At 40.4% G+C, this 17209-nt stretch overlaps 2 protein-coding genes across 5 annotated transcripts in view; one reads left to right on the forward strand and one right to left on the reverse strand.

Annotated features, from left to right (window-relative positions):
- Positions 1-7032, forward strand: part of Riox2 (ribosomal oxygenase 2) — a 23045-nt gene extending 16013 nt beyond the window's left edge. For 3 of the 4 annotated variants that reach the window (XM_055594356.1, XM_055594373.1, XM_055594364.1), the window contains exons 6-10: positions 1693-1795; positions 2605-2776; positions 4470-4558; positions 6003-6092; positions 6518-7032. In XM_055594356.1, coding sequence (XP_055450331.1) covers positions 1693-1795; positions 2605-2776; positions 4470-4558; positions 6003-6092; positions 6518-6676 — 613 coding nt within the window. In that variant the 3' untranslated portion in view covers positions 6677-7032. The remainder of the gene's footprint in view (positions 1-1692; positions 1796-2604; positions 2777-4469; positions 4559-6002; positions 6093-6517) is intronic. The other variant, XM_055594382.1, reaches the window with a different exon arrangement.
- Positions 7033-8298: 1266 nt separating this feature from the next.
- Positions 8299-17209, reverse strand: part of Crybg3 (crystallin beta-gamma domain containing 3) — a 104885-nt gene continuing 95974 nt past the window's right edge. Inside the window, exons 19-22 of the mRNA XM_055594344.1 lie at positions 15583-15706; positions 10969-11127; positions 9282-9441; positions 8299-8541 (exon numbers count right to left, since the gene is read on the reverse strand). Of these exons, the coding sequence (XP_055450319.1) occupies positions 8453-8541; positions 9282-9441; positions 10969-11127; positions 15583-15706 (532 nt within the window). The 3' untranslated portion in view covers positions 8299-8452. The remainder of the gene's footprint in view (positions 8542-9281; positions 9442-10968; positions 11128-15582; positions 15707-17209) is intronic.

Below are 17209 nucleotides of genomic sequence, written 5' to 3' on the forward strand. Positions count from 1 at the left end.
GTGTGTGTGTGTGTGTGTGTGTGTGTGTGTGTGTGTGTGTGTGTGTGTGTGTTTACTTGAGTGTGTTTGCACTATTTTCAAGCTGTTTTCTCTTTCAACTGTGGGTTCTAGGGTTACAATCAGGCATTCCTGGCAAGTGCCATTACTAACTGATCTGTCGTAACAACGCTGGCTTTTTTCACTTCCTTGGTTTCCTTTATACCTTGCATATGTCATGCTATCAGCAATTCTGTCCATCTCTCGTTATCTTAAAATATTTATTTATGTTTCTGCTGTTAAGTCCTTCCTGGCTCTCTGTCTCCTATTCCTGAAATGTAGATCTCGTTGGCTCCCTCTGGGTGTACCCAGTCTTTCCTCAGTCAGCTAGGGCTAGGAAAGAGTTTTTCAAGTTACAAGTTGCTGGCCTCAGTGAGTGGGTACCGTGTAGCTCATGTAGGTACATGAGTCTGTGCTCTGATAGGAAATACAGGAACGAGAATGGAAAAGTATAATCTCAGAGCCACACCTTTCAGAGGTGTTTCTGTGCTCTGAACCTGGGCTCCCACTATGGTAAGGAAATTTACAGCCTTCTCCTAACACCTCTCAGAGAGGCATCACTGGAATAGCTGGGTCTTGCTGTGTGGGCTCCTGCAGACTGAATTGGGTAATGCCAGAGCAAAGCACTCTGGAGGTGGTGGTATTCCTGAATTTTTGGAAACTCCCAAGATTAATATTCTTACTCTTGGACTAGCGAGAGTTAATCTGCCATCAAATTCCTCTGTGATATGACATCCACCTACAACCCTGCAAAAGGGCCATGTATTTCCCTTGTCCAGAGATCTGCTTCTGTCCTCTGTGTTCAACAAGAGTGACAGAGGCCTGGCATTAAGTCACATATCAGTATGACCTTCACGGAGTGGACACATTGGGGAAAGTGTGTCTCAAGAGGCTCTGTGGCCTCTTTGCCACTCTTCTAGGATGGCAGGCAAGAAAGTGTCAGTTTTCCTGACTGAGAAGCAGAAGCTGTGCTGTAATTTTCATTTTGCTTGTAGCCCTCAATTTGAAATCTGTTGGCTGGCTACCTGGGAGAAATTTAAACAAGCTAAAAAGTGTTTAAAGAAAACAACCCCACAGAGTGTTTTTCTTACTTAAACAGGTATATAGTTGGGAAAGAGTCAATTCTAACTGCCACAGAGGAGGAAATGAGATAAGTCTGCCTACCTCACAGGGGGTAAAGTTAATTGAACACTGATATTTATTTCCAGGTGTTATTTTTGGCTACTGGCTTGCTCTCTGCCCCATTATTAGGAATCAGTTTTGTTATAAACTGTTGATACTGGTGTATATTTTACTGAGGATCAGCTTTCCTCTTACTAAATAAAATGTAGCATATCTCTGTTCAAGTGTTTATATAGTATGATCTGTCTGCTACCCTAAATGTATTTCTGTTGGACTTAATGTATGTGAGATTTTTTTTTTCTAGAACTTTAATTGAGTGTTGAAATTTTCCTTAAAGCTGTTCCTATGGAGGTTTGTGTTTAGTTTGAGCTGTTGAAATTCCTTTTTTGTGATAGTATCTATTTAATATTCTGAGTGCTCAGAAATGGTCAAATGGGAACCCAGTTTGCAGTTTTTGGTAGTAACGGGTATTTACATTATTGTTTATCCGTTAACAACTTTGGTTATTTTTTATTTTCTTGTTTTATGTTCTAGTTCATGGGGAGATTTCCTTTTGGATTCCATTTCGGGGCTTGTGTTTGACACTGCAAAGGAAGATGTGGCATTAAGGGCTGGAATGCCTCTGCGGATGCTCATGGTGAGAACAGAAGCAGATAGAAACAGGTTGCAAGTCAGGGATCAGGCAGGCGAAGTCCTGCCCCTTCGAGACCCAAGATCTTCTTCCCAGATGAGGCAAGCTAACTTGCCCTGCTGGCCTGCTGAGTGGCAGGACTTAGACAGCAATGGAGTATGGCTTCATGTGGTACCATTCATCTGGGGCCATCTTTGAATGTTGTTCAAAAATGTTTTGTGTATTCTCATAGCAGCAGCAAGACTGGGAATATTGAATAGATAGTTGAACAAATAAACATGACCACAAGTCTATACCAAGCACACATCAGCATTGGGTGCCCAGTTGGAGAGGAGGCACCTGGGGGTGTGTTCCTTGGCTTTCCTGACCTCTCCTGCATTTGGGGCAGGAGTACTTTGGCTAGCTTCCAGACAGTATGTTGATTGGGGCTGAGTAGGACAAAGGTTGCATTCATTACCTAAGGCACTCAGTTGTCTTAAGAGAGTGACTTGCTTTCCAAAGACAGAACCTATACTATACTATATCTCCAAAGATCCCCTTTTCCAAGCTAAATTTTAAATATTACTGTAGTTATTGTTTTTATTTATATTTTCACAAATGATAGACAGTGTAAGATAAATGTTGCCGATAAGGAAGTAATAGGCTTCCTTCTCTTAAGGTGCAGCCTGTTCCTCCCCACCATGGAATGGCACGATTTATGTCAGTCGGTGTTAGACTACAGTGTTGGGATTAAGCTCAGCATACTACAGTGAAAAGTATGACCTGTGTAGTTACCTCTAACAGCATCCAGTAAAGGTTCACTTCTTTGCTTCTAGCAGGTGGAAACCCCAGCCTTTGCAACAAGAAAGTTGAGTGGTTTTCTGAGGACTCTTGCAGACAGGCTAGAAGGTAGAAAAGAACTGCTGTCATCAGACATGAAGAAGGATTTCATCATGCACAGGCTCCCCCCTTACTATGTGGGAAATGGAACAGAGATGCTGGAACCAGGTGGAGCTTGCTCTTTCTCTCTGGGGTTGTGGGGGACACTTCATGCTTTACTGGCTGGTCTCCACTTTGAACACATGAAACATTTTAGGCTTCATACGGACAGCAATCTCTCCTTACTGTATGTGGTTTCACAGTCATGCTGCCCTCATTAACCTCCCAAGTGATTTGCAAGAACTTACTTTGCAGTATGACAGGAAAAGTAAGAACTAATTTTGGTTGAGGAATGTATCTGTAAGTAGTCTTTTATTTATCATCTTCAGAAATGTTGAAGAACTTGAATATTGACATAATCTTGTTAGAATTAATGTAAGCATGTTAAAATGCTGTCACACCAGATAAAATAAAAGAATGGTCGAAGATAAAATGGATCTCCCAAGTTGTAGGTGCCTAGTATTCAACTGGTATATAATGCACTGCCAGATAGGTGCCGTCAGTGTCCTTTATTTAGGAAAAGCTACCAAGAACACTCTCAAATTCAAAGTTGTATAATTTGACTTGTTGCAGTGTAAGGGTGCACATTGAGAGCTGTGGAGCATCTCCATCAAAAGGCAGTAGGCTTAAGCTAGGACATTTCAGAGTTTCCAGAGGACTCATGGAAGCAAAGCAAATTGGTATGGATTGGGTGCTATCCAGAAGTAGATGGGTGTCTTAGATATTCCCAGTGAGTTGGAAAAACTGAGGCTTAATTTACCTCAGATAAACAGCACTTTCAGGAAACAGGGTAGAGGAGTGTTGGGTCACTAACAACTTTAGCAGTGTTTGTTTTTTGCCTGAGTTGAGACATTTATCTTAACAATGACTTGTTAAACAGTGTTCAAGAGAATGCTGAAACCTACTGCTAACTGGGCCAGCTCTTTGTCTCAGCGACAGCAAGAATCTTTTTCCTGTCATAAAAGTCTCACCTGTTACCAGGTGACAACCACTAAAATACATAAAGTCCCTACTTAAATGCATTTTTATTATACAGGCTGAAGGAAGTTCAGAATTTAATGTTGATCGTATCTATTCAAAATGGCATATTTTACCAGTAATGCTCTAGAATAGAATTTGCTAAATAAATCCCTGAATATGTTCCAGAATATTTTTCTAATAGTTTCCCAAGTAACTACTATAGTCAGTAAGGTTATGATTCCTTAGTATTTTCCCATCCAGATAGCCCTATAAGGCCAGCTTGTTTCTTGTGGTGGCTCTGTTCATTTTGCTAAATCCACCGTAGAAAGAATAGACTTTTTCTGTGGTGGGTCTTAAAGGACATAATGCTTCACTTACACAGACTACGTTTACACCATTGTCATACAGCTCATTCTTTCCAGAGTCCAGGTGTAGTAGGGAGGTGAGCATTCATGCAGAAAGCAACACAGTTCTATGCACTGTGCTTTGATGGGATTACTTATACCTAATGTGCTCTTTGTGTGTGGTGTTGGGAGGTGAATATAGGACCTTGTGTATGCTAGATAAGCACACTCCCACCAGCCGCACACCTAGCCTTCTAATTTATTGTTAACTTGGTTTATTATTTACCTAATGATATGTATCACTAGAAGAATGAGATCCATGGAGGTGCTAGCTATACTTTTAATTATCACAATAGATGTTGGAGTGAGTACTCGGGAGAGTGTAAGCTATAAGATGCCTCACAAACAAGTTTGAACCTATCTGTTGGTATCTTTTTTGATAGCTTTCTCTATTCTAGGTAAAAAATTGCCAAGGTTGGACAGCATAGTAAGACTGCAGTTTAAAGACCACATTGTCCTTACAGTAGGGCCAGAGGAGAATCAATCTGTGAGTATCCAGAGGGATGAGAGTTGTTCTATGAATACTATTTCTGTGAGTTTTGGGTTACTCCATTTAGGTCATGTCTGTCTCACAGTACCTGTTGCAAGTTGCCCTGCCTGTTGGGTGTGCAAGGGCTTCATCCCCAGAATCCTAGTCTTTCTCATGTGAATGTGTCCATTCTTTGCTTCCTAATCTACTTCAGGGTACACTGCTCTTGCATGAACAACTGAAGATCTTGTTTGAGTTTCCCTGCCTTAGTCACTATCATCTCTATACTGTAGAAATCTGGCTTAAATTCAATACTATAGACCATAGAGTACAAGATCTTTGCCCTATAATTTGGCCTTTTTATTCACTGGTTCCCCAAACTGGCTGATAGGACAGTTTTCTAAAATTGTAAATTTCTGTAGCTAAAGAGATGGTACAGTAGTTAAGAGCACTTGCTCCTCTCCAGAGGAGCCAGGTTCGATTTTCAGCACCCACATGGCAATTCACAACTGTCTGTAACTCCAGTTCCAGGGCATCTGATATCCTCTTCTGTTCTCTATAGTTTCCAGACATGTAGGTGGTATGCAGGCATACATGCAGGCAAAACACCCATAAACATAAAAAATTGTTTGTTTTTGAGTTTTCTATGGTTTGAAATGGATCTTCTCCATTTATGATTTTTTTAGAGCCTGGAACACAATGTCAGATCTATGAGAACTACTCATACCTTGTAGCTTTATCTAGTAATTCCTAAGCATTGAGGGAGTCACAAAAGTAACGCCTAGCCATCAGGGAGCTTGGCTAAGGATGACATAAATAAAACCACTAAAGTATGCACTCATACCTTGTTTTTTATTCTGATAACTACTAACTCTGAGACACTGTATGTTGTTGGCTCAGATGTTTAGCTAATCAGTGACAAATAATAAAGGTAGGTGTGGAAGACCAAAGGGAGTACAGATCATTTGTGACAAACTACTGAAATTTAAACGGAATTTTTAGTAAATAACATAGCTTCTATTTCTCAACAATTGATCACTTGATAACTTTTTACTTGTTCCTAGGAATATCAAACTTGATAGAACACAGTACAGGTAATTCAGGATGAAACTCTGATAAGCTGGCATATAAATCAGGTTCTTGTACATGCTGGCTTATCTGTTAAAACAGTGACTTCAAGAATCAACAGTTGTATTGGTAACTTTGTGCCCAGAGGATTCTGCACAGAAATGAATACATTTCCTTTAAGGAGAAAGGCTATAATATTTTTATTGGGGCCAGGTATGATGCTGTATGCCTTCATCCCAGGCAGTTTTCTATGAAGTCAAGGCTAGCCTGGCCTACAAAGTGAGGACCCTGCTATCTCTATATCCCCCAAAAGATTTTCCTTGATGTTGAAATTTTTTTAACTCTCCTAGCACTGAAACCCTCAATATTTTTCTTATAAAAATATTTTTTATAGGATGAAGCTCAACAAAAAATGGTTTATATCTATCATTCTCTGAAGAATCTGAGACAGACACACATGATGGGAAAAGAGGTGGAAACAGAGGTGTGTTCCAACTTAAAACAGCTGTCTTTCCTGTGGTTTGGGTTATGGCTGGGATAAACACTTGTGATGGAAAGGGTCGTGTGCCTTTATAGATGCAGTGCGGACCTGCCATTTTACCTGACTGATAGGACAAGCTACGTCAGCCAACTTTGTGAAGCATGTATTGATGGCAGCTTTAAAACACAACAGCTGTAAACTTACAGGAAATGTGTGATAAATGCTAGTCATTCTGCAACAACTTAGCTACTCAAAGTAGGTTGTTGATAGGAAATTGATGACTTTTGTGAATTATCTAATTACAGTTGAAGTAGTTTTCCTGAAACAAGTTTCACTCTTGTGAAGGATATATATTTTGAATTATGTAACGTTATGCAAAATCCATGAAGTGGTGTTATTTCTGTACTAAACAGTGTATTCCTCTTCAGGCTTATGGACTTCGCTTTCCTTTATCACATGTGGATGCTCTGAAGCAAATCTGGAGTGGATCACCCATTCCTGTCAAGGAACTGAAACTTCACACAGATGAAGAAAAGGAGAACCTGGCACTGTCTCTCTGGACAGAGTGTTTAATCCAAGTGGTCTAGGGCCTGCCTTTATACAGAGAGTGTCCTTTTTTCTCTGCGCATACACTCCGTGAAGGGAGATTTCATTTCTAGGTGACTCATGGTGCTCTGATTAGCACTCTGGGTGGAGGCATGGTTAATGTGCTCATGGACAGGAGAGGGAACTCAGGAAATTACCAGGTATCCCAGACTGTGATAAAATCATACTTCTGACAAGTTTATTTAATCCAGTGTTGTAGAAAAGGCACAACTCCATTACATGTGTCATATAGAACTATGTCATTAGCCTGGCTCTGTCATGGTTCTTTGGAAGAAACAACTCCGTTAAAGAGCCTCCTTAGCTCCAAAAATACTTTTTAACAAAACTCAAAAGTTGGTTTTTTGTTTTTTTTTTGTTTTGTTTTTTTACAACGAAAATATACATATCTTTGAGTATACATGCCCATTTTCCCCATTAAAATAAACGTTTCATGAAATAATACTGCCACACCCATAAGAGGCACCGGTCATCTGTGGACATGCAGAGCTCTCAAATGTTGTTTAGATGATGACAGAAGCGCCAGAGACTGAAAAAAAAAAAAAAAAAAAAAAAAACCAAACCAAAGACCAGTATATATACATGGGAAGCCCAAGTGTACAAAAAAATACTCAAAGTAGGTAGGTAGCTCTTTGAGTTTAAAATATTCACTGCTATTTTACATTCTAAAGTGCATAGAGGTTGATACTTTTAAAAATATTGCTGGAGAATTTATGTAAAAATAGTTTTTTTTTTTTCTTTCTGGCAAAAATTGGGGCTGAAAGCAGTAGCTGTCTGAATTAAGTTTCCTGTCTCAGGAGGGTGCAGGCTCTTGACCTGTTCCTGAGCAGGAGATAGTAGTGCCTCTCTGTGTGGTTTTGCTTAGCTGTAGTCAGTTTAAAATGGGAGTGAAACTGAGTTGTCTGTCACCAAGTAGAAAAAGTCAGGTGACAGGCAAAGTAGAAGCCCTGTTTGTTTTAGCTGAACCTTGGTTCAGTCCTTTACTCCAGGGACACATTCAGCTCTTAGATGTGACTCAGTCTTGCTATTCTCCTCCTTAAGCACAAGTCAGACAAAATGTAAGGTCACCACAATCAGAAGTATTGTCACTTCAGGACATCTTGGTTAATTAACACCATGCTGCTGGGTAGGCACCCTAAAGTTTATTCATTTGTAGTTAGAAAAATGATACAGATTGGCCACACCACAGAAAGTACTTTAGGACTAGTGGCTTTTGCCTCAATAAGCTGAGGTTCCTCCCTGGGGTCAGCTAATTAAAGAGTATAAATACTTATGGGTGTTTCAATTTTAAAAGTTTCTAAAATAGAAACTACAAGGTTTATTTAGTACAGCAGCAGCTTTGTAGGAAAGTTTAGTATGTCTTCAGGTGGTGCAGGAGTATGACAGCCCGTAGGAATTGTTTCCCTGTGCTTCGTTCACACAAGCATGGAGCAGGGCACTCATAGGATAGCTAATGCAGGTAACAGCATTGTCTGTGTAAAGTGCCATCAAGAAGAGGATTCGTGTTTGGCGGTTAGGAGAGAACAACATTTCAGCAAATTGGTCACCACACCTGGATCCATCAGGAAAAGAAATCATTACATTTCTTCACAAAGACACTGCATAATAACCAGTGAGAATATTTTAGCTTTTCCATGGAGCAGCAGTTTCAGCGCTTGGGAGAAAGTTCTTTCTGTGAGCAGTACAGTAATGTGGACACAGCAGCTTCCTTCCCATGCACACAGGGCATGAGTAGGTGGAGGTGCCTTTGTGTGATCCTCTCACAAGATTTCAATGTCCCATTTCTGTGTTTCTTCTCTCTCCAAGGGACGATTTATAATGACATGAGTCTTGTCATAATAGTTTCCTCCTAGAATAGAAATTTCAAAAAAGATGATTTGCTCACGTGTGATTAGCAGTTGCCCAGTTTTACAACCTTTTGTTCAACACACTGTTTAAGAATATTAATATATATATACAAAGCATTTTGAAATGGGAAACTGAGTTTGAAGAACATAGCCATTATTTACCTCAAATTGGATGCTATTGTCAACTGAAAAGCTAAAAATACGTGATTGTAGATACACAATGCCCAACAAAACAGCTTCCAGAGTAAACTCTAGCTTAGTGTCAGGTACTGGTTTTTGTTTCTATAGCAACAGTGGCTATGCCTGGCCCAATTAAAGGAACAGCCACAAATATATTGGCTCTGACCTTACAGAATTAAAGAACATGGTTAATTCCTCCTGCCATAAATTTTAACTGAGGGCTTTTAAGGATCATAGCAATTCAGTACAAAAGATGTTACAGGAAAAGAAACAGATGGCATTCTTTATTTTGTAGATTTTGGTGCTTCAAATTTAGAATTCCAACAGTTCATGAAAATTAAGTTTGCAAGTGAAGGAAAAGCTATGTAGACTTTATTGTTGGGTTTTGTTTCCTGGCTGCATGACCCTTAGAGTTCATTATTTGCTTCTTCAAACCCTTTCTGTTTGTATATGAAAATTACTTCATTTGCCTTAAAACAGTGTTCTTTACCTGGAAAGGGGTTTGGTACTTCCACTGACATTCAGAGGTAATAAGCACTGGTTATTATTATCAAAGGCCCACCTTTAACATCCAGGACAAGCTCATCACTGAGGTAAGAGCTGATGGTTCCATCTCTGTTCAGTCTCCACTTCTGCCTGAATTGCCCATGTTCAGTCCACAATGCTACCTTGGCTCCAGGTGTGTCCCGACCACCAATCACATCAAGACATGTAGCACTGGCCTACACAATGGGTAAGAAAATGACTCCACTGTATTTGCCAATATAAATAAACAAGGTACCTTTTCTTTAGGGAAAGTCACAGGCATGCAAAGGCTATATCTTAAAAATATAATTTCAGTTTTATCTTTAAAAGTCTTTATGGCTTATAATATAGCATAAACATACTAAAATATATACTCCCAAAGGAGCTAAATAACAAGGAAGACTTAGGAAGATGCTCAGTCTTCATTCAGGAGGACAAATGCGATAGATACTAGAAGCAGGACACGATGGAACAGGACAGGAGCCTACCACAGAGTGCCTCTGAAAGGCTCTACTGATCGAGGTTTCGAAGCAGAGGCTGAAACTCATAGCCAAACTTTGGGCAGAGTTCAGGCAATCTTATGAAAGAAGGGGGAGATAGACCTGGAGGGGACAGGAGCTCCAAAAGGAGACCAACAGAGCCAAAAAAAAAAAAAAAAAACGAGCCCTGCAGAGACTGATAACCCAACCAAGGACAATGCATGGAGAGAACCATAGACTCAGTGGGTTCCCTAATAAGGGGAGCAGGGACTTTCTCTGGCATGAACTCAGTGACAGGCTCTCTGATCATCTCCCCCTGAGGGGTGCAGTCTTGCCAGTCCACAGAGGAAGGCAATGCAACCAGTCCTGATGAGAACTGATAGGGTCAAATAGAAGGGGAGGAGGACTTCCCCTATCAGTAGACTAGTGGAGAGGCAGAGGGGGAGAAGAGGGAGGTACGGTGGAGTTGGGAGGGGGCAGTAGCAGGGATACAAAGTGAATAAATTGTAATAAAGAATAATAGTAAAAAATGTTTAAAAGTCTATGGCTGATGAGGAAGAATAGGGACAAAAGTGAAGTGCAAAGACATTTTTAAACGGCATTGCCTCAGGCAACAGGTCTTCAGTAAAGGTCTGCTGAACTGATGTATTAAGTCCCTATTAGCTTAGATGTATATTATGTGATGCTTGGTTTTCTATTTAAGAAAACAAAACACTGTACAAAAGATAATCATATGTAGTGAGCAGGTATTAATTTTAACCACTTTTCATTTTGATGCACAAAAAGTAAAGTTATTGGTTTTAAAATAAAAAACATGGTAGTGTTTTTCTGTATTAGTGCTCTGTTCCCCCAAGCATCAAGTATAATGGAAGAAGAGAGGGACGCTTGTATTTCATTTTTTAAGCATCGTTCATAACAGTTTCTTCTACTATGACTCCACTGTGTATTCTGAAAAGAAAGGGTTTTAATGGGTTTTGAATCTAAGGAACCCTTCTCACAAAGGCATATTGTCCAGTTTGGCTCCTAGGAAGGGAATTATTATGGTATGTGTTACCTTTGGTTCTTAAAAACTGAAACTGTACTTTACAGATTAAAAAAACAAAACAAAACCAAGTCCATTATATATATGTCAACATTTTTATGATTCTACAGCAACCTATTTCTAGGAAGCCTACGTTGTTTTTGGCATGCCAGCTGAATCTGGCAGTATTGTAGTTAACACAGAGATGACAGAAAAATCTTTACCTTGGATTTAAAGAGTCCTCGGCAGTAATGCCAGATCTGAGTGTCCTTCCCACTGTAGGGAGAGATGCATACAGACATTGTCCGAGCATCAGCTAGGTTCCCAATGACTGTCAAATACTCATCCTTGGCCCGGTTCCTTATTCTGATGTACACTGCAGGCTACGAAAAGAGAAAAAACATTTTGGGGGTGTGTGGGGGGGTGCTTAAGCTTCCAGATCGGAAAAGCAATATTTTAAAGTGAGAACTTACTAACTTTTAATAAATATGGGTTCACTTAGTTCCTTTGGCTAATATGTATATAATTTTCTGCTGACAAATCCTTGAGACCCAACCTTAAATTATGCAATGTCTGTTAAACATTCTGAAAAGTGCCCATCTGAGAGGGTAAAAGGTAGTAATAATTGCATTCACCAGAAGTCAGTGTGGCAAGGCTTGAACAGTGAAGAATTAGGTACATGGTGAGTTTCATCATGTCTCAGATATGCTGGGAAGGATGGAGAGTGTACTGCCCAATGTAAATCTTGGTGACAACAGCAAGCATGGCAATCAAGCAACTGTGTGGGGCAGTGATTAGATGGTCAACAGTTGCTAGGAAAGGTTGAAAACCCAGACAGCAAGGAAGGCCTTTATCTAAGTTGCTTCTGCATCCAAAAATCAGACTGTACTTCTTTGGAAAACATGACAGTTTTTAAAAGAAATCCGAGACCACTAAGAGTAAGAGCTAGTATTTGCCCTTAGATATATCAAGTCATGTGCTAAATGTTTTCTGTGTTGATAATTTTTTCAGAATAACCAGAACCTTTCAGAGAAAACACCCGTGGCTCCAGTTTTACTAATAAAGCTCATACAGATAAGGAGCCAGATCTCTGGCAGGATGGCTCAGAGACCCATGCAGAAACACACTGGTTATCCCTATGGCACTATTCCTGTGCACATAAAATGGGCTCTGGAAGGAGCTCTACAGGAAGCATCCTGAATCCAAGGCCTTGGATCCTGAAGATAGAATAGAAAATAACACTATCCCCTCTGGATGAGAGTTGGCATCCCAAGGAGAACTCATGGTAAGAAATGATCTACTTTGTGTACTTTCCACTGGATAAGTGCTGCCCAGCTAAGTAAAGCTTGGTATTATACGGCAAGACCCCCAATCAATGTTGTATTTTAAAACCGACAACACATCAACTTGAAGCTGTTTGCCTTTTGGTAAACTGCTACTGTGTTTAACATTTCTGAGGAAGCATTACCTAAGCACTTAAATTACCAAGTAGAAGGACAAAATGATTTGGCCATAGACACCCATGAACAAGTATTTTAAAAAATGAACTGCTTCCATATTCAGGTGTGTAACTATCCTGGTGGCACAAGGTATCATGTGGCCCTCCTTTTAGCTACTGACCCAGGAATCCCATGCTGAGAGAAAGGGAACTGCCTCTCAACAAGATGTATAGTTCTGACAACTTACCAGACTTGCAGGACAGTCTTGATCTAGACATTGAGTCTTGTGCTATCAGCAGTGCTGGGGACCAAACCTTGACAAGGGCTACTTAATTATGCATTCCCTTAGCCCTCTATTTAAACCTGTATCTCACAGCATTGCCTCCAAGATAGTCTGGGTGTGTGGAATGGGTGGTGTCAGTGGGATCCTTTATTCCTATTCCGAGTGTGGCATATTCAATAAACTTCTCTTACTATTTATTTGGTATATGGAAGACACGAAATTGAGAGTAGCTTGTTGAGGTAGCAGTACCCAGGCTTTTACTCTAAGAACTTTGGCATCAATAATTATAACTAATACGTATGTGAGTATCCACAACTCAGTGTCGTGTCCTGCAGTAACAATTATTAATTCTTGAAGCTTCAGTGAGCCTTTATAGTTGCATTACCTTGCACATATAAAAAAAAAAGTTATGACCTTCATGGATGAAAGCACTCCAATTACTTTAGGACTAAACATCACAGTTTTAATCAATTAGACCATGCAAGGTACTAAGCTAATTACCCCTTATTACCATTTGTAGTCTGACTCCTATAATTACACTTAAAAATCACTGACATGCATTATAAGTACCTTAGTGACTTCTGTATTCCCACCCTCAAGGAGGATCCTGTTTTGATTTCATTTCCTGGTTCCTTAACAAGTATAAGAACTATGGCAGTACCAAAGCTAAATGAAGTAACAAACTCAAAGACTGAGAATTCTTTTGTTGGATTTAAAAGCTGTGGCCTAATTAAGCAATGGGAAAATAATCTAAAACATTGTTTTGAAATTGAATTAAATCAGAATATCTGGTATGGACATGTAATCTCAAGAACTTGAGAGATTGAAGGTGAGTCCTTTTGCTGAAGACTCAAAAATACTTTGGTCACAGTACTCAGCAGATTTGAACTGGAATGAACCTGAAAGTCTCCTCCCAATGTCTGGCTTCCAGAGTGCCAAAGATGCCGTGCAAGCTGCCAAGGGAGGGCAATAATTAGTAGTCCCACCCAGCTGTGATGCCTGTGAACCACAACATTAACCTGTATGGCCAGATAGCCTTAAAGGTGCCACAGTGGCAACCATATCTTGGCAACAACCAATGGCTTTCTACTTGGACTAAAAGAACGTTCAATAAGAGGGAAACCATGGCTGGCATTGAAAACCTAGCTAGAACTCTAAAGGTCATGGGTCTTAAAAGAACCACCTACTACCACTATAGTAAACTGCCACAATCCTAACTGCATTCCCACATCTACCTTGCTCCCCCCTCCCCCCTGTGGCTATTTAGTTGGATTTTCCCTTCATAGACTGGGAGTGAAGAGCACCCTGTAACATCAAAGTACTGAGAACCTTCTAATGTTTTGGTGTCCTTCCGCAGAACAGCCCTGGCTTTGCCAGAACACAGTAAGAAACTTTCAGAGTAAGTGACTTTCAAAGTCACTGTGTTACCATAGTTAATATACACCCAGTGTGTGCCCATAATGCTCCTCAATATTCACAATGATGACAATAGGTTCTCTAGTGAGAAACTCGAGGCCCTAAGAAATGAAGTGACTGATCAGATGGCAAGGGATTATTTGGTTAATTATTGAACACTGTGCAAGGTTGGCATGTCCAAGCCTCACCACCTTTATCTACTAGACAGATTGCTCACTGCCTGGAGTGTCTGGTGGAGCTCAGCAAATGCTCATCTTGGTTTGAAGGAGGCCAGGTGTTTAACCTAAGTACATAAAAGATCTGGGTTCACATCTTGATTCTAAGAGTTAGGTTGCCTTTGTCAAACCACTTCAGTCTTGATTTTCCAATAAAAATCCTTACCTTAACAGACTACTGTCAGAATCCAGTGAAGCAGTGTTATAAAGAGAACACAGTCAGGTAGATAGCTCATCTGCTACCCATTACATACCTGGCCTGACTGGGAAACCTCACCCAGTTCTACATGTACCACTTCCATTCTTGGTACCATAAACTGCCTATCGCTCTTGCTACTCATGCATTGTTTTTTTATTACAGTTTTGTGGGGTGTTGGGTGCTCACCAGCATATATGTGTACATATATATGGAAACTTTGGGTATGGACCCTTGGATTTCACCTACATTTGAGTCAGGGTCTTTCACTTGTCTGGAAATTGACAACTGTTCTAGGGAACCTGGCCAGGAGACCCCCCTGCCCCACTTCCCTCTCAATGGAATTACAAATGTGCACCATCATGCCTGGCTTTTTAATGTGGGTACTGGGGATCAAATGTATCAGCCTTGAGCTCAGCATGTTTAATCCAAAACTGCAGCTCAACTAAGGGACAGATGATATCTGTCCCAGTATCTAACATATCTTAGAGGACACTAAGCATCTATCCACTCATATTCATTCTTTTATCAAAAGTGTGACAGGTATTAGAGATAGAACAATGAGTAAAATAAGCACTGCCACTTCTTAAAAGTAGTTTCCAACAGATTTTTGAAATGAGCCCAATTCACCTGGATTGATGTGCTTATAAACTACATACCCTGTCTTATAGAAAAATAATTAAGTCTTTTAAGATTTTAGTTTAGATTGGAGAGGCTGGGAGGCATCTAGGAGGACCAGGCACATTGAATTAGAAGGACAGTTACAAACCATTTGGTGAAGAATGAGAAAGAGTTCTATGAAGAGGGCATAGCCTTATTATCAGTCTGGGTGGAAAAACTCTTTGCATTTGGGTACATGTGATACAGACATGTGAGTGAGGAGATGAGGGTGAGGAAACAAGGGGGAAGCAAGGAGGAGTCAGATCCCCCAGGCTGTGATGAACACAGACTGTATCCTAACTGCAATGGGAAGCTTTGGAAGTTAAGACTGACAAGCAGTAGGTGTATGATAAATCCTATTCTAATTAAATTTCCAGGATTCAACCTGAAGATTACATAAGGGAAAAGCTCAAAATCAAAGAAACTAAAACTCATTATATTAGGGATCATCTGATGGAACTTTGGGTTCAACACTAAAATCCAATATTGGGTAAAATGTAAGATTCCTGCAAAAGAACATAACCTCCCTCCCTGGGTACAAAAGTGACCAAGTGGTCAATGTTTCCAATACCGTGTTTATGCCACTTCTGCCAGAAAATCAAGCTCTTTGGGTCTGGTCTACTTCTTACCTGCTTCATGGGGCGGATAGAACCAATTGTTTTCCACCCACTAAACACTGTCCAGTTTGGGATCTCATCAGGCACAAGGAGGATCTGCCTTCCTAAGAAATTGGATCCTTCATAAGCTATCCACCTGCAAGAATGTGTCAAAGAAAAACGTGGGACACTAAACAAATAAAAACAACATCTTACTAAAAATAACTATTATACCATTATACTTTACAGCCTGTAGGCCTGAAGATTTTAAAAATATATAATTAACACATTTTTCCTTGGTAGACATCCAGAAGACAGCCACTGCATCTGAAGTCAAGAGTTAAATGTCAGGCTCCTGTGCTTTCAAAATGAATGAGGTTCCTTCCAACTATGAAATTCTGTATTCCTTTGATATAGCAATCCTCAAAGCATTTTAACACTGATATATATGCCTCCCACCATTACTTAGAAGGGAAATATTCTTTCTTCCCTGGATTGTCACATGTGCTTAAGAGCTTCTCCAGATAGCAGAAACTTCTCTAAACATTTCTTCTTCTACAACTGTCCACAACTTCCTAAGGCCACCAAGGACTACCCACAGAAATCCCCCTTTCACTCTTTTTTCAGAGATCGCTCCTCTGCAAACTAACAGTGTTGTGTTAGTCCCTAACACTGTTGTGTTCAATCTTGGTTGTGCTAAAGTCTGAAAAAGTGCTCAGCTTGGGTGAAGACCAAGACATTACTGGTGCACAGTCATGTCCATTTCTTCCCAGTCTGGCTATGGCTGCTTTTGCCACACTAACAGTTTCCTTGGTGTGAGACACAGGTGGCCCACAAACTGAAAACACTACCTGTCCCTTGACAGAACAGCTTGCTGAACCCTGTGTTCACTAGTTGCCAAACTGTGTGACTAAACAAGAGGATTTCCAGAAGAAACAAAAAATTTCAGGGAGATTCGGGTCTCTGCAGAGCCTTTAAAAATTAAAGCATGGGAGGATAAGGCTTGCTTCAGACACAGGACTCTGGCAGTGCAGTATATGTTGCCCAACATTCAGGCTGTCTGTAACCCAGCCTGAGATGAGGTGGAGAGTAGGAAGTTTGCCCATCAGAAGGGAGACTTCCCAGAAGCACTTTCTCCCAAGGTTTGTTGTGCTATGGACCAGTGTTCCCTCAGGTTCTATGTGAAGGAACTGGTCTTCAGTATAGCTCCACTGGGATGTGGTTGAACTCTCAGGATATGGCACCTGTTGGGAGGTCCTAGAAGGGACAGTGTTAATCTGGTCCATTCCTCTTGCTTCTTGGCTTGTGTTGTTGGTTTTCACCAACTCATTCTATCTTGGTATGCTACTTACTCAGAGGCCTAAAGCAGCAATGAGGCTACTGATCTCAGTCTAGAACCTTCAGAACCATGAGATAAATCTTTTTTAAGTTTAAGTGCCTCAGGCATTTCGTTATAGTAACAAGACACTTTTGCTGCTATAGCAGTGGCTTCTATTCTTTAGTTATCCAGAAGAAAGTGCCTTTATCTTATAGAGAGCCATTGGTTAGTGTTGGAACCAACACTACCAACTGCTACATAAAATTGTGGTCAGGAGGGAAGAACTTAGGAAAGCCTGATTTATTAAGTCAGCAGAGTCCTACCCAAACTGATTACTGTGAG

This window comes from Psammomys obesus, unplaced genomic scaffold (genome assembly GCF_907164565.1).
Source record: "Psammomys obesus unplaced genomic scaffold, mPsaObe1.curated_primary_1811, whole genome shotgun sequence".
In the NCBI taxonomy this organism is placed as follows: Eukaryota; Metazoa; Chordata; class Mammalia; order Rodentia; family Muridae; genus Psammomys; species Psammomys obesus.